Genomic DNA, 22,055 nt, shown 5'->3' with positions numbered 1-22,055 from the left:
TTTGGAAGTTTGGCTCGAGACTCAGGATTTCAATGAGGAAAACTGCCGGAGCCCTGACACAAGGATTACCTGAGTGAGAAGGCCCCCTTCCCCCAGGTGCAACACCTCCCCGCCCTGAAATGACCCCTTTCGTCCCCCAGGGAATGAGCATCCCTGCTCAGCTCCACGTTTCCACCCGGGCCGGCTCCGAGCGGAGATCAGAACAGCGCAGGCTCCTCTCCTCCTTCACCGGAAGCTGCGACAGCGACTTGCTCAAATTCAACCAGCTCAAGGTGAGTTGTGTAGCCCCCCCGGCCACCCCCCGGCCCCACCCCCCAGGGGTGAAAAGCTTGATGGAAGGAGGACAGGGGTCAGGTGGGGGCAGAGGCCCGGCTGCTAAAAAAAAAAAGCCCAAAAGGTACAAATCCCTCCAGGACAAGGAGTGAAATTGAGAACCATGTCGTCTCATCCGGCTGCAGCCCAACAGCTTACAGGCCGTCCTCCTTTAGCGACCGCCTCGTTCAGCAACATCCGCAAAGCGGGACAGTGACGAAAAAGCAACTTATTATCACTGTCCTCTCATTGACGACCGTCACCCGTCTTTCCCTTAGCAAACACTTTGCTCGGTGGCCCCGATGACATTGCGGTCGCTACAACGAGGACCGCTGGCCCTCAGCACTTCCGAGAGTGTCCTGGCCTCTCCCTTTGGAGGGTTTAAATTCGGCCTCTGGTTTTGGCGTGGCTAGCAGGGAGCTTTTAGGGTTTTCCCAGCGTGGATTTTGGTTAGTCACCGGTCTTCTTCTGCCTCCTCCGCTCTGCAGTTCCGGAAGAAGAAGCTAAAATTCTGCAAGAGCCACATCCACGACTGGGGGCTGTTTGCCATGGAGCCCATTGCTGCTGATGAGATGGTGATCGAGTACGTGGGCCAAAACATCCGACAGGTAAGCTGCCCCAGGGAGTCCCGTCCCCAGATGCTGCTAGATTCAGAGGCTCCCCCAGGCCTTGTCGAACATAAGGAACTTCGGACCTACCGCCGGCCGGGCGGCAGCGTCCCGTTTCTCGGTCCTTTGATCTGAAGACCCTTTCAGGACTATGAGCACAGACCTTTTCTCTACTCTGCATTTGAGAAGGGCCAGGCCCGTTTTGGGGACGCGGTGGCTCAGTGGCTAAGACGCTGAGCTTGTCGATCAGAAAGGTCGGCAGTTCGGCGGTTCGAATCCCTAGCCCCGCGTCACGGAGTGAGTTCCCGTTCCTTGCCCCAGCTTCCGTCAACCTAGAAGTTCGAAAGCATCTTTAAAAAATGCAAGTAGAAAAATAGGGACCCCCTTGGTGGGAAGGGAACAGCGTTCCGTGCGCCTACCAACGCGTTTAGTCCTGCCGGCCACATGACCACGGAGACGTCTTCGGACAGCGCTGGCTCTTCTTCGGCTTTGTGACGGAGATGAGCAGCGCCCCCTAGAGCCGGAAACAACTAGCACGTATGTGTGAAGGGAACCTTTACCTTATGCCAGTTTTAAGGGTTGGGTGTTGGACAACAGGCAATTCCCCACCCTGGCTTTTGTTTGAAGTCCCGTTATCTTCAGCAGCTGTCCTTTGTCATGGGTCCCATCAGCCTCCTACTCTCCCTTACCCCTTCCTTCCTTCCTTCCTCCCTCCCTCCCTCCCTCCTCTCCCCTTTCTTCCTTCTTTCCTTCCTTCTTTCCTTCCTTCCTTCCTTCCTCCCTCCCTCCCTCCTCTCCCCTCCCTCCTCTCCCCTCCCTCCCTCCCTTCCTTCCTTCCTCCCTCCCTCCCTCCCTCCCTCCTCTCCCCTCCCTCCCTTCCTTCCTTCCTTCCTTCTTTCCTTCCTTCTTTCCTTCCTTCTTTCCTTCCTTCCTTCCTTCCTCCCTCCCTCCCTCCCTCCCTCCCTCCTCCCCCTCCCTCCTCTCCCCTTCCTTCCTTCCTTCCTTCCTTCCTTCCTTCCTTCTTTCCTTCCTCCCTTCCTCCTCTCCCCTCCCATCTCTTTCTCCCTTCCATCCATCCATCCATCCCCAGCGCAGACTTTGGCCTGACCTGAGGAATCTCCCCACAGGTCATTGCCGACATGCGAGAGAAGCGGTATGAAGACGAAGGCATCGGGAGCAGCTACATGTTCCGAGTGGACCACGACACCATCATCGACGCAACCAAGTGCGGGAACTTCGCCCGCTTCATCAACCACAGTTGCAACGTAAGTCTTCTCTTCCTCTGGCGCCTTCTGGGGATCCGCCAGAAAGAGACCCCCCCTTCCCCCCCCCCACTTTTCTCCGAAACCTCCCGTTGCGGGCTGGGGGGGCGGAGACCCTCAATCCTCACCGGGGGGGGCTTTTCTCCCCACAGCCCAACTGCTATGCGAAGGTCATCACGGTGGAGTCGCAGAAGAAGATCGTCATCTACTCCAAGCAGCACATCAGCGTGAACGAGGAGATCACCTACGACTACAAGTTCCCCATCGAGGACGTCAAGATCCCCTGCTTGTGCGGCTCCGAGAACTGTCGAGGGACCCTGAATTAGACAACAACAACCACCACAACCACCACCACCCCGGTTGTGGGCCACGCATCGGCGGCCTCCAGGCTACGGAATCCGGAGGGCGTTGTGGGTTGCACTTTTTGCCAAAAGAGGAGGGGAAAAAAATATGAAACCAAGTAGGGAAAGAAAAGGAAAAAAAAGAAAAATGGGAGAGTGGGAAAGAAAGAAAAAAAAAACACCCAACCCGCTGGGCACCGTCCTCCGCTGGAGACCCGCCGGTTTCAGACACGCACACTAGAGACTGTTCATGGCTGCAGGTGCTTTTCATCCAATTTTCATCCAATTCCTCGTTTCGTTCCGACATCAAAACACTATTTTTTTTAAAAAAAAACACCAAAACGAAAACAACCTCTCTTGCCCACCTGCTCCGCATCAGCCCAGCTCCACTTGGGGCACAGCAAGGTATTTTGTCTTTTTCGTTAAAAACATGACTTTCTTCATAAGATGCTGCTACTTTTCCCATTCATTTACAGGTCTTGGGGCGGGGGGGTGCTCTTGGAGAGGTCGGCGGTGGGGGGACAAGCGAGGATCTTCCGACGGTTAAAATACATTTGACAGAGAGGGGATGGTTCAAAAGTGGAGGTCCATAAATTTGATATGGGGTTGCAGGTAGCCAGAGCTCTTCAGGAATGCCCAGGTGGCGACGGGGTGTCCGAGTGGGGTCTCATCCCACCACAATTTCTGGATTTGCTCGCTCAGGAAGGTTCCAGGTATAGGATCAGGAGCATTCTAGCCCCTCTTTTGAAAGCCTGAGATTTTATCCCTTCGCCCTTGTCAGATGAAAGCAGGGAAGGTCCCCCTCTTTGGGCAGTGTCCACCAGGCCCCGCTGCCTGCCGGACACCCCTCATCCCCTCTCTATGGGGGCATAAGGAAGACAGCTGTCCTCTCCTCAGGAATAGAGGACAAGGCGGGCTCAACTCCTAGAGCGGCTCAGCGCCCCAAAGCAAAAGCTGCCATTTCCTCTGTGGCAACGTCTTGGGTGTGCCCCCCCCCCAACTTCCTGACCATTCAAGAAGGTCAGTCTCTGTAGCTTAGGAGGACCGAGGTCTTGCTTGGCAGCCAAGCCAGCTTGGTGGAGGTCAGTTGGGCAGCTGGCTCTGTCCTTGTGGTACCACCACCTACCACTCTGGCAGAGCCGCGAGAGCAAAGACTCTTTGAAACGGCCTTTGGCAGCCCAGCGCCAACGATCTCCAGGGTGGTCCTCATATTGGAAACCAAGTGGGCTTAAGCATCAGAGAAGTGGACGCCACTCTAGGAGGATAGCCAGGCGAAGGGGTTGGCTTTCAAATTAGGCCTGGGGTTCTTAAAAACCAAACCGAGGGGCAAATCTCAGATTCTTAGCCCACCTGGGGCGCCTCTTAGCCTCTGGTTGCATTCCTGGCCTCGAAACGTGGCCCTGCTGAACACCCATCGCCTAGATGTGGCTGACTCGAAGGCTTAGAGAAGGTGAACGACAAGGGCCCCCAAACTCGGCCCCTTTAAGACTGGTGGACTTCAACTCCCAGACTTTCTCCAGCCAGCATAGCTTAACTCTCTCGCAATCCCTTCCTCTGCAATCTCTCTCCACTTTAGGAGATTGAGAGAGAGAGAGAAAGCAGGCATGGCTGGCTGGGGGATTCTGGGAGTCGAAGTCCAACAAGTCTTAAAGTGGCCAGGTTTGGAGAGTTCTGAGCTAGACGACAAGCCCCTTCCCTTCTCCCCACAAACCTGTATCGGCTTCCGTGTTCTGCTCTCTCTACGTGGGTAGGACGTGGCTAGCCCATTCTTCCAATTGATCGGCGTGCCAGCTGAACTTCCGCGGCTCGTGGCCTAGAGAGGTGGGCTCCGTTTAGTGGACAGGAAGAGGCAGGGGGGACCTCAGCCCAGCTCCTCCTTGACCTTCCAGCTTGAGAACTTGGACTTGACCAAGAAGGAAGGAGAGCTGGCCCAGCTTTGTTTCTCTTCCCTGCCCTCTCGCCAGGCTTGTCCGTGCCCGGCATTCGACGCCTCCCCAACCTAGACAAGCCCGTGTCTGGTTTCCCATCGTTCAGACCAGGTAACGGCTTCCTGTCGTTTCCCTCCGTCCCCTTTCATGCTGTGAATGTAACCCACTAGGGAATTCTCCACACAGGCAAAACTCTGAAATGTATGTAGCAGCTTGTGCGGGAAAAGCTTCCTTGTGACTGAGGACTTTCTCTCTTCCTTTCCCCCCCCCACCCATTTTTTTCCTCCCCCCTTTAAGTGCAAAATGAAATACAGGAACGTGTGTATACCCCTAGCTCCATTGCTGTCACGAAAGAGGCCGCTGGTTAGCCTTGGCCACGGTTGGGCGCGGGAGGGAAGGGAGAGGGCAGGCCGGAGGCTCGCCAAAGTGTTGAGGTCCGCGGAAACGTCTCCTTCCCTAGAGCCAAGGTTCTCCGTAGGGTTTTCCCTCCTCCAAGCGTGGTTAGATTTCCTTCCCCCGAAAAGAATTCGACCCCAGCACATCGTCTTCCATCCTAAATAAAAAGGAAGTGGGGAGGGGCAGTTGAGTGACAGCTCAAAGGGGCCCAGCCGTGGCTCTCCAAGAAGAGCCCCATCGCTTGGAGAAGGTGCCCACGCCTCGTCTCTCCTCTCCCCCGTGGTAGCCTGGGCCATCTTTGCTTGGCCTCTCAACACCACGGTTCCTTGGGAAAACACCCTCCGCGGTTCGAGTCCCAGACCCGCCAGCTAAGCCAGCTTTCAGACATTCAACCCGACACTCGGGTTTCCAAGCTGGAGGTTCCCTTCTTGGGAATCCAGGAGAGGAGGTCTTGATCTTGCCCAAACGGCTTCTTTCTGCCATGGGGACGTAAGGAGGGGAGGCGGGCGTCGCATTTTAAAACTCGGATGAAATATTATTATTTCAGTTTTGTCGTTTTTGGTTTTTTTTTTTTTTGACCTATTTTCAGGGATCATTTCAGTGCATTTCTGTATGAAGTTGTTTTTTTTTAAAAAAAACCAGAAAACCCGTGGGGGTGTGTGGTTGGGGTTAAAATGAAATTTTGAAGTTTAAAGCGGACGCATCACCTGTACATAGGGCATCCTTTCCAAGTCTTCTCTTCGAAACCCTTGTTTCTTGTAGAAACACGTTGTTTGTATTTGGAGGATGGGGGTGGGTTGAGTCGGAGGGGTTTTTTGTTTCGTTTGTTTTGTTTTGTTGGGGGCTTTTTTGTTTGTACTTTAAAAAAAAGCATGTAAATAATTTGTTAAAGTGACAAATAGTAGTTTGGAGTTCTTTTTTTTCTTTTTTTAAAGAAAAACACACAAAAAAAGCAAACAAAATCGCCAGCAGAAGACCTCAACGAGAAAGCCAGCGTCTTGGGGAGGGGTGCGCGCGCGCGTGTATCCCAGGAGTGAAACGCTGGCGCCGTTTACAGCTTGTGTCAAGCTATGTATAATGTAAATTCTGTACAAAATCTCAACTTTTTTGGGGGGGGATTCAAATGCGTAGATCAAACTAGAAGCATTAAAGACGCTGAAGATTAAAAAAAAAAAAACGAAATGCCAAGATGAGGCTCTTTTTTTTTTAATTTGCCTTTCTGATAACCTTAATGTGCAAAAAAAATATCTATTTATTTCAAACAAAGAAAATGTGTACAGTCTATTAATGACAACCTAAAATGTATTTAAGCCGATCAGCAAGTTTTGTTTTGTTTGTTTCTTTTTTTTTCTTTTTTGCAAATTAAATTCTTCTTCTATTTTATAATGTTCCTTCTCAGCTACCAAGCTCTAGTGTTTGTAGAAGTGACATGGAAGGCTGTGTATGGTCAGAGGCAGGTTGGGTGGCTGGGTGGTCTCCCTTTCTCACTGAAGCTGCTCAAAGGGTGGGAAGGTGGGAAGAAGCACTAAACTGGGGAAGGGTCTCTTGGTCTTGCAATGGGAGGGGAAAACCCCCCCTCCCCCCGTTGTTCCGATTTCATGAATTCTGTAAAAAAGACCAATTTTTAATTTGCAGTTTGCAAAAACGAAAAGGACCTTTAAAAGGAGGGGAGTTTTTTTTTTAAAAAAAAATGGTTTGCGGTAAAACGACCTATATTTTTTAAGTTTCTTTCAATAAATAAAGAAATAAATGAAATTTCTTTTTTTTTTTTTTAAATTCTCTGCTTTGCAGATTGAGGATTTTTTAAAGAAAAAAGTTCTGTTCTCTTTTGTTTTAAACAACTGTGTAAAAAAAAAACACAAAAAAACAAGCCCATAGGACCGTTTCTGTGCATCTAGGTTTCTTGTCATCAGTTTGTACTTTGTTTTGAAGAATGTGGTTTGGGTTTTCTTTCCTTTCCTTTTTTTCTTTTGCTTTGTTGTGGGTGTGTCATTCTGTAAATATTTGTTCATATTTTTTGTGAATTGAATACTATGTACCATTGTATTATAGTAACTTTTATAAAGCAAACCATAAATATACTGACTTTTCTTATAGAAGATCTTTGCTTGGTTTATTAGCCTGAAAGAATACACATTTTATTTCTGGGCTCTTGTGGCTGGAAGAGGATTGGCAGGAAGTGGGAGGGAGTCCCCAGGGGGCCGTTAAAAAATGCCAAAATGGCAACCACACCATGCAACTCCTTGGTTTTTAAGTTTTAACAATATACTGCCCAGGGTCGCTCTTTGACGGACTTGTGCAATCTCCAAATTTGACATCTAAATAAATCAACTTAAGGCCATCTCCTTGACGTTCACACTGTCAACTGCCTTTAGTTATCATCCTTGTCAATTCATCTCATGGCTCTGGAAAGGATAAGGTGGTAGGACAGTTGCTCCTAATTTACTCAAGGCAGGAGAAAAAGATGGGTTTACAAGCTCCATTCAAAAATTCAATCAATGGTGGATCTTGATTCCACAGGTTCTCCTTTGTTATAAGGAAAAAACGCTAGCCAACACTTGTGTAGTTTGCCCACCGACCAGCCATGAACATCCACCACTGAGTTGGCATTCCTCAACCAGCGACCCCTCCGCCATCCTCCCCGTCTTTTGTGAGAAAATGGCACACGATGGGTTCCACTAAAACTTGGACCAAACTTATTTCTCGAAGACGTTCTCAACCGCGGCAACTTGAAGATGCGGGGACTTCAACACCCAGAATTCCCCAACTGAATTGAAGTTGAAGTCCACGCACCTTCCAAGTTGGGAAACCTGGGCTAAAAAGAGAAGGAGACATCACAATTCTGTTTTTCCCCAGTCCTTAGATGTTGATATCAGGAGCCGTATCATCTCTGGTTCGTTTTCCATCTGTTATCCCCAAAACAGACACTGCGAGTAGCTCAATTGTTGTTTTTTAATTCGACAAAAAAAAGATCAGGCTACAATGGAAGATCTTTCACGCTTCACTCTGAGGACATCTCGTTTTGCGGATGATGGACGTTACATGAGCTTGGAATCTCCGTCGGGAGTCAGGATGGTGAGATTCCCGCGAGCATCTTGATCGATTTCAATAGCTTCAAACAGAGACTTGAAGTTGCCCGCTCCAAATCCCTAAATTTGGAGGGGAAAAAAACCACAGGCATAAATACTATTATTATTATTTTGCTAATCTATACACCAACCTGTCTCTGCAGATTATGATAAAGTTCTTTTCTCCGATGTTGAGATGTCCTGTTTTAGACCCAAAATGGCAGTTGGCGACCCAGTTCTGCATTTCATGAGTGCACAGACCCCTCCCCAAAATAGCGAAGAAGGGAGTAAATTTAATCACTTTCTCTTCAGAAAGTGGTTTAGAATATCTGGCTAGATCGGTGTATCCCAACTTTGGCTGCTTCAGAAGTATGGACTTCGACCCCCAGAATTCTTCTCCATGGCCTTATGCCAATGGAATTCTGGGAGTTGGAAGTCCACAAACTCAGAAATGGCCAAGATCAGGGTGCAAGAGTCTCCAAACTTGGCAACTTTAAGAGTTACGGACTTCAACTTCCCAACTCAACTGAAGAATTCTGGGAGTTGAAGTCCATAAGTCTTCAAAATTGCCACGTTTTGAGGTCCCTGGAGCTAGAAGATCTCCAGATTGGTTAATCAAGTAGCAGCAGGCTTCAGAAATCCTATCACCCAACTCTCCAGTTGCAATTTCCTTAGGACTTCCAACACCTTGGTAGTGAAAATTTGCTTCCGGTTTTTGGAAAAACCAACAGAAACCGGAGGAGGCCCAGCTCTGACCTCACAGCATCTGTAAAACCAACTGTTCCTCAAGGTAACCCGGAAAGACGCCACCTTAAGGAACCAACCTCGTGGTTGTAGCGCTGAATGACCTCAAGGAAGACAGTCGGCCTGTCCTGAACCGGCTTGGTGAAGATCTGTAGCAGGTAGCCCTTCTCGTCAAAGTCAATTAAGATTTTGAGTTCCTTGAAAGAGAACAGACAAGAGACTGAAGGACGTTTCCAAAGTGACTATACATTTTGGTTGCGTGTTGGAATGAAAACACAGCAGAAAGCTCTCGACCTGCAACTGGAATAGGATCTGTCAAATTTGTTGTTAAGCAATGCGTTAGTTAAGGGAGACACCATGTTGATGGTGGCCTGCACCATTTCCTGCTGGCTTCCCCATTGACTTTGCTTGTCCGAAGCCAGCTGGGAAGGTTGCGAATAGTGATCACATGACTGGCGTGTCACTGCAACCGTTGTAAATACATGTGGATTCCCAAACACCCAAATTTTGATCATGTTACCATGTGGACACTGCAACAGTTGTATGCAGATAAGTTGTGTGCAAGTCATTTCTTTTTGCACCGTCATAACTTTGCACAGCTGCTAAAGAAATGGTCATTAAGTGAGGAAAAGGACTCCCATCAATATGAAGGAACAATAAATGATAGTTTTTTTATTATATTTCTATTGCCATTCTTCCCTCAAGAGGCCTTCATCTTCCTGCTCTCCTCCATTTCTTCTCAAGAGCCATCTAAAGTGATAACATCTTAGGTTAACACTCTAAACCATGATCCCCCCACTATAATGGAAGGCAACTGACCTCCAGTTTATCAATGCTTTCCTTCACTTTGATCTTGGCTGACTTCAACCGCTCCCGGAGCTGCTGGTAATACTTCGATGGAACGGACATGAACTCCATGCCACGGTCTTTCAGGTTTGTGATCTACATCCAAAGAAGACTCATGAGTGTAAGATTGACCCCTTCCAAGAAGTTGACATTTTTTGTGGGGTGGATTGTAAAGAAATGGACATTCTCACCGAAGTGATGATGTCTGAAGTGTTCAGGGCGATGTGCTGGACTCCAGGGCCTCCATAATAGTCCACGTATTCCTGTGGAACAAAAGAAACCAAGGTGGACCATATGCCAAGATCTCATGTTGAGGAACATTACCCTATGTCTATGTTCTTCTGCGTTTGTGATGCAAAACTCTGGTAAGTTAAAAGTGGAGGAGATCACAGCATCACCAGTGTTCTCTCCTGGTTCATCCGGACTTGTGATGTGACTTGGGTAAGGATGTTGGCTTGAATCCTGGTTTACTAGATCTCATCCTTGGCTCAGTGTCCCTCAGGAAGAGAACAAGAGGGCTACAGGACAGCCCACATATCTTTCTTCTTCCAACTATCCCACCTGTGGCTAGAGCAGCACCCTATCTTGGCTTGACAACAACCTTGCAGGAGGTTGGAGAAAAGGCCAGCTAGATGAGGATAAAGAAGTAGCAAAAAAAAACCCTCCCCAAATACAACAAGGTCTGTTGCTAGGGAAATTGGCGACTCATGTTGGATGTTTCCACCCACTCTCTCACTGCCCACAGAAGTCAGCTTTGTGGTACCTGGATCTGAGATTTCTTCTTGCCCATCGCAGGTTCATTGATGGGCATTTTAATGGTCTCCTCATAATTGGCCATGACAACAGATCGCAGGGCGCTGTATTCAGTGTGCAGTTGTTTGTCATCCACAGACCAGAAGCGATGGAACTGGAGGTTCTTCTGATACCTGTAGAAACCATACAGGAAAACAGAGACCTTGAGTAGATTCTAAAACCTTATCATCCCGTCCAACATCATATTGGTGAAGACCTGGGAAACGGCCAAGTTAACCAGGAATTCTGGGAATTGAAGCCCACCCCTCTTAAAGTGGCTGAGAAACACTGCTGCAGATGTTCATTAGCATTGCTTTAGAAGGAGGAAAATGTGACATTTGGGCGATGTTTACCATTTCTCCTAAACCGCCCCCTCTCATTGAAATGCTCTTATTCATTAACTTTAATCAATAATGTTCTTTGCTCAGGAAAGCACAAAGACCGGTTGTTACCCAAATATCCAAACAGGGCTCTGATATTTTCCTGAGGAGGCCCAGAGTTTAATATCAAAATCTACCGAAAGTGATGAAGAAACCTTTGACCAAAGGAGTAAAAGGTCCTGAAGATCATATAGTAGCCCAGGGCCGGTCCAGAAAGATCTCCCAAAGAAATCCCAAACATTTTCCTGATTGTAGAACTCTGTAATGAAATGCTAGCTGGTGTGTTCAACCTTCAGTTCCTCTAAACCATCTTCATCCTGATGTGTTGATACTCCGTGTCTTATCATTCCTTAACCGACACTCCTAGCTAAAGGAACCTGGACAAGCCTCACCTTCATGTTGTCAGGGTTCCAGCAATTGCCCTATTTTAAATCATGATCCTCGAGCCAAGCTTCAAAAGAATCCAAAAGATTTATTAGGAGCAACATGTTGGCATTGACCTGCATGAAGCCAACTCTGCCACACGTAATTTATGGTCACCGATTACCCTGTTTCCCCCTCCCTCCTGGTTGTGTCATAAATCAGATACGGGCTGGGTGTCATCAATCATATTCTCCAATGAAGGATTTTTGCAGGATTTTCGCAGGCAGAAGATCTGGTAGCCTAGGCTACAATCTTTGTAAGATAAGCATGGAATGTACTTCTGGTTTTAATTGCCATCCTGCTCCTTCAGGTTTCCCCCCCACCCCTCCTGCTTATGGCAACTCGAAAACAGGCATAGGAATGCTTTACGAGTTGACACGTGTCCTATTTGGGTGCCACTGGCTTCAACATCTGCTTTTATTCGTTTTAAGGAAGGTTTCAAAGAAAAATCTTACCATTCTACCACAGGGAGCATTTCCTGGTCAGGCTGATTCCCCACTACGTGGTCAATAAAGTTCAGTTTTCCAGGAGGTCTGGAAACAAGAGAGAAACGTGACCACATCATGTTCACCAGTCAATCTTCTTCTCTCTCTCCAGCTTCTCCATCCTTGTCCTTCAAACTGGTCACAATTCATTTCCCACGGGATGAGTTTTTTTCCCCATCCCTTCTTCTCTACTGAATTGTCCTTTCTCACACACATCTGGAATGTGCTTCCACACGACCCTTTTTTGCCCCGAGGCTTTCCACAACTGGTTGGCCTCTTCCCCTTGGAAGCAGTTTTCTCTGACCTCTTGACCCTGGAAGGTTTGAAGGCAACATCTAAGCAGACTTGGATACTTACAGTTTTTTTAAGAGCGGGTCTTTAAAGAGAGGGGCTTCGAATCCAGGTAAGAAGAGTCCCTTGTAGTTCCCTTTTTCTATGAGTGTGTGAGTGGTATCTCCATACTATATTGTCAAAGAAGGAGAAACACAAAGTGACGAGATCCCACCCACATTTGGAGGGAAGACTTTCCTAAGAAGCTGGGAGCATCCAGAGTTGGGCAGAAGGCCCCTGGCATCTACAGAGGGGTCTGGAGGAAAGATGATGTCCTTCCAGATATATTTTGGGGCCCAAAGTTCAGACTTTGCTCCATCTGGATTTGGGGGAACTGAGGTTCTTTTGCAAACCGCCCAGCATTGGAGGAGACCATCCTGTGAAGTTAGACCATCTCAAAGCAGAGGACTTCCTTCCTTAGAGCATTTGCGTTCCCCTCTCTTGTGCAAAGCAACGGGAGACAACGTACATCAAAACCCTCCAAGCTACCAAGCTGAACAAGAACCAGAATTTGGCTCCTCACCACCTCTCGGTCCACCTTTAGCGTCTCCCAGCCTTTTTGTTTGACCAAAAACTCTCTTTGCTTTCTTCATTTCGTGCTCATCTGAAAACAGCCCCCAATTTATTAATATTCACTTCTTTTTTCCCAGTTTGGGCCTCTTTCGCACCTACTCAGCCCAATGCTCACCATTTCTAGCCGTCGAGAACTGTCGAGAACTTCAGGCCAACTCATTACCAGAATGCCAAGCTAGAGAAGACCTCCTCACCAAACTAACCACCATTTTCCCAGCTACTCTGCTCTGCCTTCTTCCTCTCTCTGTTTTGGAACTTTCCTCTGAAGCCCTTACCGTTTGCACAGTTGCAAATTTCACTTTCCCGTGCTTGTCTTCTTCTATCCAGGGCTCTCGCACTATACGGGCGCCACGTTCTCGAGCTTTCTGAATGGAGGATGGGAGAATGAAGTAATGTCAGATAAGTCAGCCAGCAGGCTGGAGTGAGAACTGGCAAGTTTTGTCACGGGGACACCCCAAGAGGACCTTGCCTATTCACTAAAGATCTGCTGTGGCCCTGAGCAAAGATTGATGGATCCTGTGCAGCCATCCAATCATCTTGGACATCTCGCAATCCCATGGATTGATTTTTCCCTATGAACTCATCACCCAACACTGAAAGCAAAACTGCAATGCTGCCTTCACAATGTTTCTCAACCTTGGCCACTTTAAGAAGGGTGGACTCCAAGCTCCAAAATTCTTAAGAGTTGAAGTCCACCCCTCTTAAAGTAGTCAAGGTTGAGGAACTTTGACTTAAAGCGTGGGTCCCACCAACCCACTGAGCTCTACCAACCGTAGAGTTTGTTGTCTAGAGAAGCCAGATTCTGAGGAATTCTGGGAGTTGAGGTCCACCCTCTTGAAGTAGTCAAGGTTGAAAAACACTTGTGGTGTGACCATCGCATCCTTACAGCCACCTTCAGTTTAGCTATCCTATCTCTAGGCAGGTGGGACCCACAACCCATTGCAGCTGCCCCTTTATGGCCTCCATAGATGCCCCGGATTTCTTCTCTGAAACAAAGGTGACCCTCAAGGCTGGCATTCGGTTGAGGAACCTGCAAATTCCCATGAAAGCAAACTCATGAATGTGCCGAAGGACTTTCCGGTTTGGATTTACCTGCACAATGGAATCACAGTCTTCTACTTCGAAGGCGATGTCTTTGACACCATCTCCGTGCTGCATTAAGTGTTGTCCCATTTCTACGTGGACCAAAAAAGGGGAGCCAATATGGGTATTACGATTTTGGGGGTTCAGCAACAACTGTTCATACCCTTCAGAGGGACCCAAAGTTTCTGCCAGCAAAAATTTCTGCCCACCTTCATAGTACAGCAGCTTCCAGCAATAACAACCAATTTTATTATCCGAGAAGTAACTAAACAATAACTAACTAGTCATATAGAAAAGATCTGCTAAATTTCCTTATTTTTAAATTTATTTTTTAAATTTATATACTGCCCATCTCACTCTGTAAAGCAACAAAGTGGGATGCCTTACAAGAAGTGACAACAACAACGAACAATGAACAACAAACAACAACAAACAACACACAAACAACAACAAACAAGCAACAACAACAAACAACAAATGACAACAAACAACAACAAACAATAACAACAACAAACAAACAACAAACAATGTAAAGTTGGTCCCACTAGTTTTAAATTTACCTTCATTTCCAGGGTTAAGGGCCGAGGAGAAAATAAATATAATCTGGAAATAGACATAATAAACAGAGAATTAACACACTCCCTCTAAAGCAAAATGAATGGGCGGTCAAGAATTTCCCTCTGTCACTTCAAAGGGAGAAGATAGAAATCTTCATCTGGTTTCTGAGATGATGACTGAGGTTAACGAAGGCTGTGAATTAATTAGCCCGGGAATTAATGTTAATCTCCTGCTTTTGCAGAGGTTGCCTTTTTGGAAGATCTCTTCGGAAAGATAGGACGAGCCAGAACGGGGCAAGCGCCAAGTGGGGATCAACATGATGGAAAGAACCGTTTGCAGGATTCAGATTTTGAGTCTTCCTCCTTCTGCGACCTGCTGACTTTGGTTCCCCACCAAGTAGAAAATTATTGAGCAAACCGGCCAGTTGTCGGCAGCTCTCAAGACCTCAGAGGACACCCAGAGTCCGTCTCTCCTCGTTGAGATACGACACAATCGTGTTTTCTTCTAATATGAAGGGGTCCTATTATTTTCTGCGCCATCTTACCTTATCCTGCTTGACCACGTGGGAAACCATCTCCCGGCTGCCAGTTTCCAAGCCTCGGTAGGCCAATTCCTCAAACCCCATTTTGTTGCAGTAAAACGATGCAGCCTGGAGACAGAGAGGGAAGCCGTATTAGACGAGGGTCCTTTTAATTCCTTTGCCCCTCATAGGAGAGAAAGGGAATTTGACTGCAACTACTGTAAAGATTGGAAGACTTTCCTTTCCTTTCCTTTCCTTTCCTTTCCTTTCCTTTCCTTTCCTTTCCTTTCCTTTCCTTTCCTTTCCTCTCCTCTCCTCTCCTCTCCTCTCCTCTCCTTTCCTTTTCCTTTCCTTTCCTTTCCTTTCCTTTCCTTTCCTTTCCTTTCCTTTCCTTTCCTTTCCTTTCCTTTCCTTTCCTTTCCTCTCCTCTCCTCTCCTCTCCTCTCCTCTTCCTTTCCTTTCCTTTCCTTTCCTTTCCTTTCCTTTCCTTCCCGCCTTTCCTTTCCTTTCTTTCTCTCATCTCCCCTCCTTTCTGTTTCATTTTCCTTCCTTTCCTTCCCTTCCCTTCTCTTTCACCTCTGTTCCTCTCCTCCCCTCCCTCCCTCCCTCCCTCCCTCCCTTCCTTCCTTCCTTCCTTCCTTCCTTCCTTCCTTCCTTCTCCCTCCCTCCCTCCCTCCCTCCCTTCCTTCCTTCCTTCCTTCCTTCCTTCCTTCCTTCCTTCCTTCCTTCCTTCCTTCCTTCCTTCCATCTTTTCCCCTTTCCTTTCCTTGTTTGCACAGTGTTTTCTACTTTTTCTTTTCTCTTTCTTGTTTATTTTCACTCTGTAAGATGTCCTGTTTATCTTTTCCTAGTGTGGAAAACATTCAGAAAAGTTATATACCCCAAAACTTCCTCCCCCCAAATATACAGCTTTGCCACAGCCCTTATATTATTCTGTGTTCTTCTTCATATCCAAAGACTTTAACATAGCTTTCTCTTCCCAAGGGCACTAGCCCACTACCGCTGTTAGCTTCAATGGTTCACAATGGTTTTTGCACACTCCAAAGCACACTCCACTAAAGGTTGCCAGCTTTTTGGGGCAAGCGAGGTGTCTTTGTGTATGGGGATCTCTGAGTTTTCCCTTCCAACGTTATCTGCATTTGCAGAGCTGAACTCAAGAATTCCATTCATGGAAAATTCCAGGTCCTAATTCTTTGGCAAACTATGTTTCTGCCTTGATTAATGTTGACGTCCAAGACTTAGGAATATAACTCCGCTGGATCATGCATGGATTGATGATGCAAATCTACACAATGTTTGCTTCATAATCTCACACAAATCCTGCTGCTAAAACCAAGAAGAATAGAAATAGAACAGGACAAGGACAAGGAATAGGAACAGGAGTAAGAGTAAGAGTAAGAGTAAGAATAAGAATAAGAATAAGAATAAGAATAAGAATAAGAATAAGAATAAGAATAAGAATAAGAATAAGAATAAGAATAAGAATAAGAATAAGAATAAGAATAAGAATTAGAATAGAATAGAATTCAATTCTTTATTGGCCAATTCTTTATTATTATGTCTCCAGTGCATAAGCTCTCAGTGTACATATAAACAAGTGATAAATCATGATCATAATCATTATAAAATACATTCACCCTAATCATAAATGATAGTCATGGGATACTTAAATAACAATCAACATAAATCCTACTAGGATCATACAGAAAACAATATCAACTCTAACCTCCGACGATGCTGGATTTCAGCAGTAGGGAGAGCAAATAGGGAGGTGCGCCCCGCGCCCCCCACGCTATGGGGAGAGATCTGGGACCCTTCCCAGCGTGTTTTGCCCCCCGGTTCCCATCATCCCTGATCCTTGACCTGGCTGGCTGAGCCTGATAGGCATTGGAGCTCCACCACTTGCGTCCCATAGTTCCCACCCCAGATGAGACGCACCTTTCAAGAGACTCCAGATTCAAACACCCACCCGGCCGCTTTGTGAAAAATACCTCACCCAAGTCTGATTATTATTATTATTTTCCCTCCTTGGCCCCCTTTTCCTCTGCCTTTGGAATCCCGAGCACAGCATGTTGATCTGGGAATCATTTGGGGCCGAGCCGCTTCAAATGACAAATGGAGGGCTCTGGCAGGAGAGGGCCGCGTAGCATCGGGGATCAATTATGCCAGAAGGAAAACCGGGCACAGCTTCAGCGCGGCTGCTTCAGCTGTCCCGGGAAATTGGCCGATTGCAAACCCCCACAAGATGGGGGGTGAGCCACAGCAGGGTGGGAGGCCTGACGAGTCAGCCCGGTGGGTGTGGGTGTTTGCGTGTGTGCGTGCGTGCCCCGTTTTGGCCAGCCCTGGTTTGCATCGGGCAGCGCATGTCTCCGTGACAGCCAAGCGCAAACTCTAATCAAATGCATGTGGTGGTTTGGAACATCCTTCGTCCTTCCCCGCCTTCCAATCCTCCAATGGAAAAGCGGCCAAGGTTCATCCCAGACAGGCCCGGGGGGGGGGGGGGCCCAGTGGGCATCTGCTCCAGGCTTACCTGCTTGGCATTGCCAACCCAGAAAGTCAAGGAGTGGAAGTGCAGGAATCGGCCTCGAGCCGGCTGAAGGAGAAAGAAAGACATGGCAGTAGCAAGAGCAATAGAACTTGTAGACCACTTCCCAGTGCTTTCCAGCCCTCTCTAAGCGACTTTACAGAGTCTACCTCTTGCCCCCCAACAATCTGGGTCCTCATTTTACCCACCTCGGAAGGAGGGAAGGCTGAGTCAATGTTGAGCCTGGTGAGAATCGAACTGCTGGCAGTCGGCAGAATTAACCTGCAATGCTACATTCTGACCACTGTGCCACCATGGCCTTTCCTTCCTTCCTTCCTTCCTTCCTTCCTTCCTTCCTTCCTTCCTTCCTTCCTTCCTTCCTTCCTTCCTTCCTTTCTTCCTTCTCTCATCTTCTTTTCTTCCCTCCCTCCCTCCTTCTCTCATCTTCCTTCCTTCTCTTATCTTCCTTCCTTCCTTCCTTCCTTCTCTCATCTTCCTTCCTTCCTTTCTTCTCTCATCTTCCTTCCCTCCTTCTCTTATCTTCCTTCATTCCTTCCCTCCTCTCTCATCTTCCTTCCTTCCTTCCTTCCTTCCTTCCTTCCTTCCTTCCTTCCTTCCTTCCTTCCTTCCTTCCTTCCTTCCTTCCTTCCTTCTTTCCACACTTAGCAATGGCATTTAGACTTGTATACTGCTTCCCAGTGCTTTTACAGTGGTTTACAGAGTCAGCCTCTTGCCCCCAACAATCTGGGTCTCCTCATCTCACTGACTTCGGAAGGAGGGAAGGCTGAGTTAATAGCAGTAGCACTTACTTACGGGGCAGAGAGTTATCTCTCTCGGCTAGTCAAGGGGGATTCCCAGGAGTCCCACCAGAGAGAGGGTTGAAGCAACTGATATAACATCTGAATGAACCCAGTCAGATTCTTGTCCTTATTTCTCAGACTTGCAGTTGGTTGAAGATCTCGATGGGCTCCTCTCGTGGTTGGCAAGGCTTCTGATAACCTTGCTAGGTTAAAGATCAAGTTGACTGGAAAACATTTACCCAGCTCTTACGCAAGAGGACGAGTGCCAATTACTCCTTGAGTAAAGTTTGTAAATAAGATCCCATTTTTATTTTTGTTTTTATCCGATGACCTGCTTTAGCTCCCAAACTGAAGGAAAGTTCTCACTTGCTGGATTTGGTTTGCATTCCCTTCTCGGCAAGCAACTTAGCCCTTGGTCTGATTCAGAACTTACCAGAAGCTCGGTTTAGAGTTTACCCAAAGCACGGTTGCATGTTTGCAAACTCCAGGCAAAGTTCAACCTTTCAAAGGCTCATCCATTTCAGGAGGATTGTTAAATTTGTCAGAGAGGTGGAGGCTCCAATTATTTTTCACATTCAGGACAGTTTGTTCAACTAAAGCACAACTGGGGGTGGCTTCCATAAACCAAGATTTCCAAACAATCATGGCTGATTTCACAATATGCTAAGGCAGCACAAAATTATTATTGTTGTTGTTGTTATTTTTTGCTTTGACTGTTTTGCAAACCCAGCTTCTGATTTCCAGAACTGCAAGCTAAACTTGGATGGAAAATCACCAAAAACACATCTAAGCCTCTTTTAAAACCTCCAACATTGATGTGATTAAGTTTGTAGCATTATCCATTCATTTAATGCATAATTCAGTTGTGCAGACAAAATCTGGAATTCGTTACTTGTTCCAGATATCAGGATATGTCCATTGGCTGATCCAGCTTTGAGTAATGTGTGAAAAAGTCATAGTTATAATAAGAACCAGATTAAATAAAAGATAAATGTGGTGGTTTTTTTCTTCAACAGATATAAAATTGAAACCACATCATGCTCTTATTATATCAGCCCACTCTTACAGCAACATACATTGCTTGCTAAGAACAGATTTTGACAAGTTTTCCTATGCTTAAGAAAAAATATTATTTTTAAACAAGCTTTTTACCTAACCTGTTTCACTGCATTTGGGATTCCAATATGAGTCATATTTTAAAGGATAAATATTTATTTATTTAATCAAAGGATAGGGCACCTTCAAAAGAAGGAACTGGTTTAAAAAAAAGGTTTTAAAAAAAAATCAAAACACCCTTAAAAATGCCAAACAAAACATTTAAGAAGAACATAATATTTAAAGTGAGCTTACCTTTTCTCCTTTATCTGTATAGGTTGTCTGGTAGAAAATAAGAATAAAACATGGATTGTGTTAAATTACTCCAGGAAAACATTTTTAAGGATGGTAAACTCTATTAGGTGCAAATAACACGTCGATTTGAACATTTATTTTTTGACAACTATTTATATACAGCAAGAATCTAGCCAAGTCTAGACTGTGGTATGTTCAGTCATAAAAAATCGCATATGAAAAACTTATAAATCTAACAACTCTCCAAAATGATGACACTTTTGTGAAAAGAAAAGAACCGAGGCGCTAAAATAAGATATTCATGGGATGCTGCAAGTTTGAACAGCGTCTTCAAATATATTTGCCAGTTTTATAGAAGGGAAAAGCAAATCACCCATCTGCTGAAAAGCAAGTCTAATATAGAGCCAGATGATAGCAACCATTTGGGAGAACGTTAATAATTCGATGTATAGTTTAAGAAAATATAGAGAATTGCAACAAAGCATAGATCCATCTTCCAGAGAATGGAAGTAAGCATCCTGTGAAAAAGTTATTGGAAAAGAGGAAAAAAAAAGGAGTCTAAACCCTGGGACCCTCACCATTTCAGTCTTTCCTGGGAGCAGCGGAAGGTGAGAAGATGGAAAGAGGCAGAGACAGCGTGGAAATCTTTTAAATTGTGAAAAAAGAGGAGGACCCCAGCTCCTCCCCACATTTCCTCCTCCTCCTCCTCCTCTTCCAGATGTACATACTAACTTTTTAAACACAACTCTGGATATTTCTCAATCGTGTCCACCGAGGCAGAGTGCAGGACATCCACCCTTCAGGTTCTCGGGTGGTGGATTCAAGCAAAAAGCACACATCCCACGGTCTTCTTAACAAGATTTGTTGAAGGGAAAGGAGATTTGACGGAGATTTTTCTTGGCCGGGGAAGGGACTGCAGTCTTGCAAATCCAGGGACCAGTCAAGGTGGTTTTGGTGGTGCAATCAGACCTTTCTTTTTTTTAAAAAAAGTGGACCAGGTGTTTACTTTGGCAAGTTTAGGTTTGGTTGAATGTCAACACCCAACAGATCAATCAATTCCGAACACATCAAGGCACCCTGTCGACATAGCACATGAAAATTAAAAATTAAATTAAATGTCTAGGAAGAAAACCAACAAACAGCTCAGGGCCCCTCCTTTCCTGGGCCCACCCCTGCAGCAGGAAGAAATGAAGTTCCAATCAAGGAACCATCAAAAAAGAAAAAGAAAAAACCCACAGCCCAAACCAGATTATCAGAGGCCGCTCCTATCCGGCAACCTCCTACAAACCCCACATGAAGGATGGGACCTCGCTTGGTAGTGCAATTTCTGTGGGAGAATTGCAAAGCCAGAAAACCACCAGCAACCCAAAGATTGTAGTCCTGGGACCAAGAGAGGTTCTCCTGTTGCAAGACGCCGCCGGTTGTCTTGTGGACAGAAAGATGTCCTCTTTAGGAACTGGTCTTCAAAGAAAGAGGCCTGTCTGGAGTTGGGTTTGGCGAACTGAGCTTCATGCTGGTTAGCTCCATACTGCTCAATAGCAGTAACTGTGAGGGGGATCTTGGAGACTTAGGGGACAACCAGCTAAATAGGAGCCAGCAGTGTGCAGCAGCCGCCCCAAAAGCTAATGCAATCCTAAAGAAGAGGGAGGAGAAGGAGAAGGAGAAGGGGAAGGGGAAGAAGAGGAAGAAGAAGAGGAGGAGGAGGAGGAGGAGGAGGAGGAGGAGGAGGAGGAAGAAGAAGAAGAAGAAGAAGAAGAAGAAGAAGAAGAAGAAGAAGAAGAAGAAGAAGAAGAAGAAGAAGAAGAAGAAGAAGAAGAAGAAGAAGAAGAAGAAGAAGAAGAATATTGATAGAATATTCCTGGTCCCCTCTTTCTGCGGTTACGCCTCGCATAACCCTGTCTGGTTACACCTAGGAGAATAGAATGATAGGTATGATGTATTTAAAGAAGGAGGCTATTTATCAGCGAAGCCATCGCAACTGATTTCGAAACTGAACATAAATCAAGGCTAGGTTCATTACTGAAAATATTTCTCCAGTGGGTAATTATGTCAACCCCCAGGAACCGCCTTTCTCTGTAGCATATGGGATGCATGAACCAGACCTTGAAAGGAGGAAAAGGAAATAAAAATGGTAGCAATTATTTAAAAAAACTGACACATTGCTGTTAATTGCCAAACTAAATGGCCAAACATAGACGATTGATAGACAGACAAACAGGCAGACAATGGTAGCTAGATATTGACAGACGATAAACAGAGATGGATAGATAATAAATAGATGAAAGGATGGATGGGAAGGGGAGAGGATGCTGTATACTGCATGAATCAAAAAAGAGGGCTGTGAAAATATCTAAGACGCCTCACACATCTTGGACATGAATTGTTTCAACTCCTTCCCTCAAAACAAGGCTATAGAGCCCTGCACACCAGAACAACTAGACACAAGGACAGATTTTCCTCCAACACCATCACTCTGCTAAACAAGTAATTCCCTCAACACTGTCCAACTATTGACAAAGTCTGCACTACTATCACTATTAATCTGCTCATCACTCCTTATCGCCCATCCCCTCCCACGTATGACTGTACCTTTGTCGCTTGTATCCTTACAATTTATATTGTTTCCTAGTATGACTTGATTGCTTATTGTACCCTATGACTATCATTAAGTGTTGTACCTGAGGATTCTTGACTCTTGACGAATGTTTATTTTCTTTTATGGACACTGAGAG

The 22,055-nt window shown here is 46.2% G+C and overlaps 2 protein-coding genes across 2 annotated transcripts in view; one reads left to right on the top strand and one right to left on the bottom strand.

The window, feature by feature from the left end:
* The window catches only part of SETD1B (SET domain containing 1B, histone lysine methyltransferase), a 29,107-nt gene extending 23,332 nt beyond the window's left edge, over window positions 1-5,775 (top strand). Inside the window, exons 15-18 of the mRNA XM_026719448.2 lie at window positions 141-272; window positions 801-920; window positions 2,048-2,185; window positions 2,335-5,775. Coding sequence (XP_026575233.1) covers window positions 141-272; window positions 801-920; window positions 2,048-2,185; window positions 2,335-2,508 — 564 coding nt within the window. The 3' untranslated portion in view covers window positions 2,509-5,775. The remainder of the gene's footprint in view (window positions 1-140; window positions 273-800; window positions 921-2,047; window positions 2,186-2,334) is intronic.
* A 2,010-nt stretch (window positions 5,776-7,785) lies between these two features.
* Window positions 7,786-19,949, bottom strand: HPD (4-hydroxyphenylpyruvate dioxygenase). The gene is made up of 14 exons (XM_026719451.2): window positions 19,902-19,949; window positions 19,324-19,350; window positions 17,180-17,242; window positions 14,674-14,778; window positions 14,132-14,174; window positions 13,581-13,663; window positions 12,764-12,853; window positions 11,943-12,046; window positions 11,556-11,633; window positions 10,269-10,431; window positions 9,697-9,768; window positions 9,479-9,601; window positions 8,740-8,856; window positions 7,786-7,996 (listed from the first exon to the last, which is right to left on the bottom strand). Exons 1-14 carry the CDS (start codon window positions 19,902-19,904, stop codon window positions 7,886-7,888), a joined length of 1,182 nt encoding a protein of 393 aa, XP_026575236.1. The 5' UTR covers window positions 19,905-19,949; the 3' UTR covers window positions 7,786-7,885.
* Window positions 19,950-22,055: the final 2,106 nt, after the last annotated feature.

Source organism: Pseudonaja textilis, chromosome 15 (genome assembly GCF_049901715.1).
Source record: "Pseudonaja textilis isolate UNSWEBS1 chromosome 15, rPseTex1.2, whole genome shotgun sequence".
Taxonomy (NCBI): Eukaryota; Metazoa; Chordata; class Lepidosauria; order Squamata; family Elapidae; genus Pseudonaja; species Pseudonaja textilis.
The sequence above is the reverse complement of the archived record's forward strand: the minus strand, read 5'-3'. Positions and strand labels throughout refer to the sequence as shown.

Coding starts and splice junctions, on each gene's coding strand:
- HPD (XM_026719451.2), bottom strand. Junction 9,769..10,268: donor AGAAGAAATCTCAGATCCAG/GTACCACAAAGC, acceptor TTTGTTCCACAG/GAATACGTGGACTATTATGG. Junction 7,997..8,739: donor TTCAGCGCTACAACCACGAG/GTTGGTTCCTTA, acceptor CTCCAAATTTAG/GGATTTGGAGCGGGCAACTT.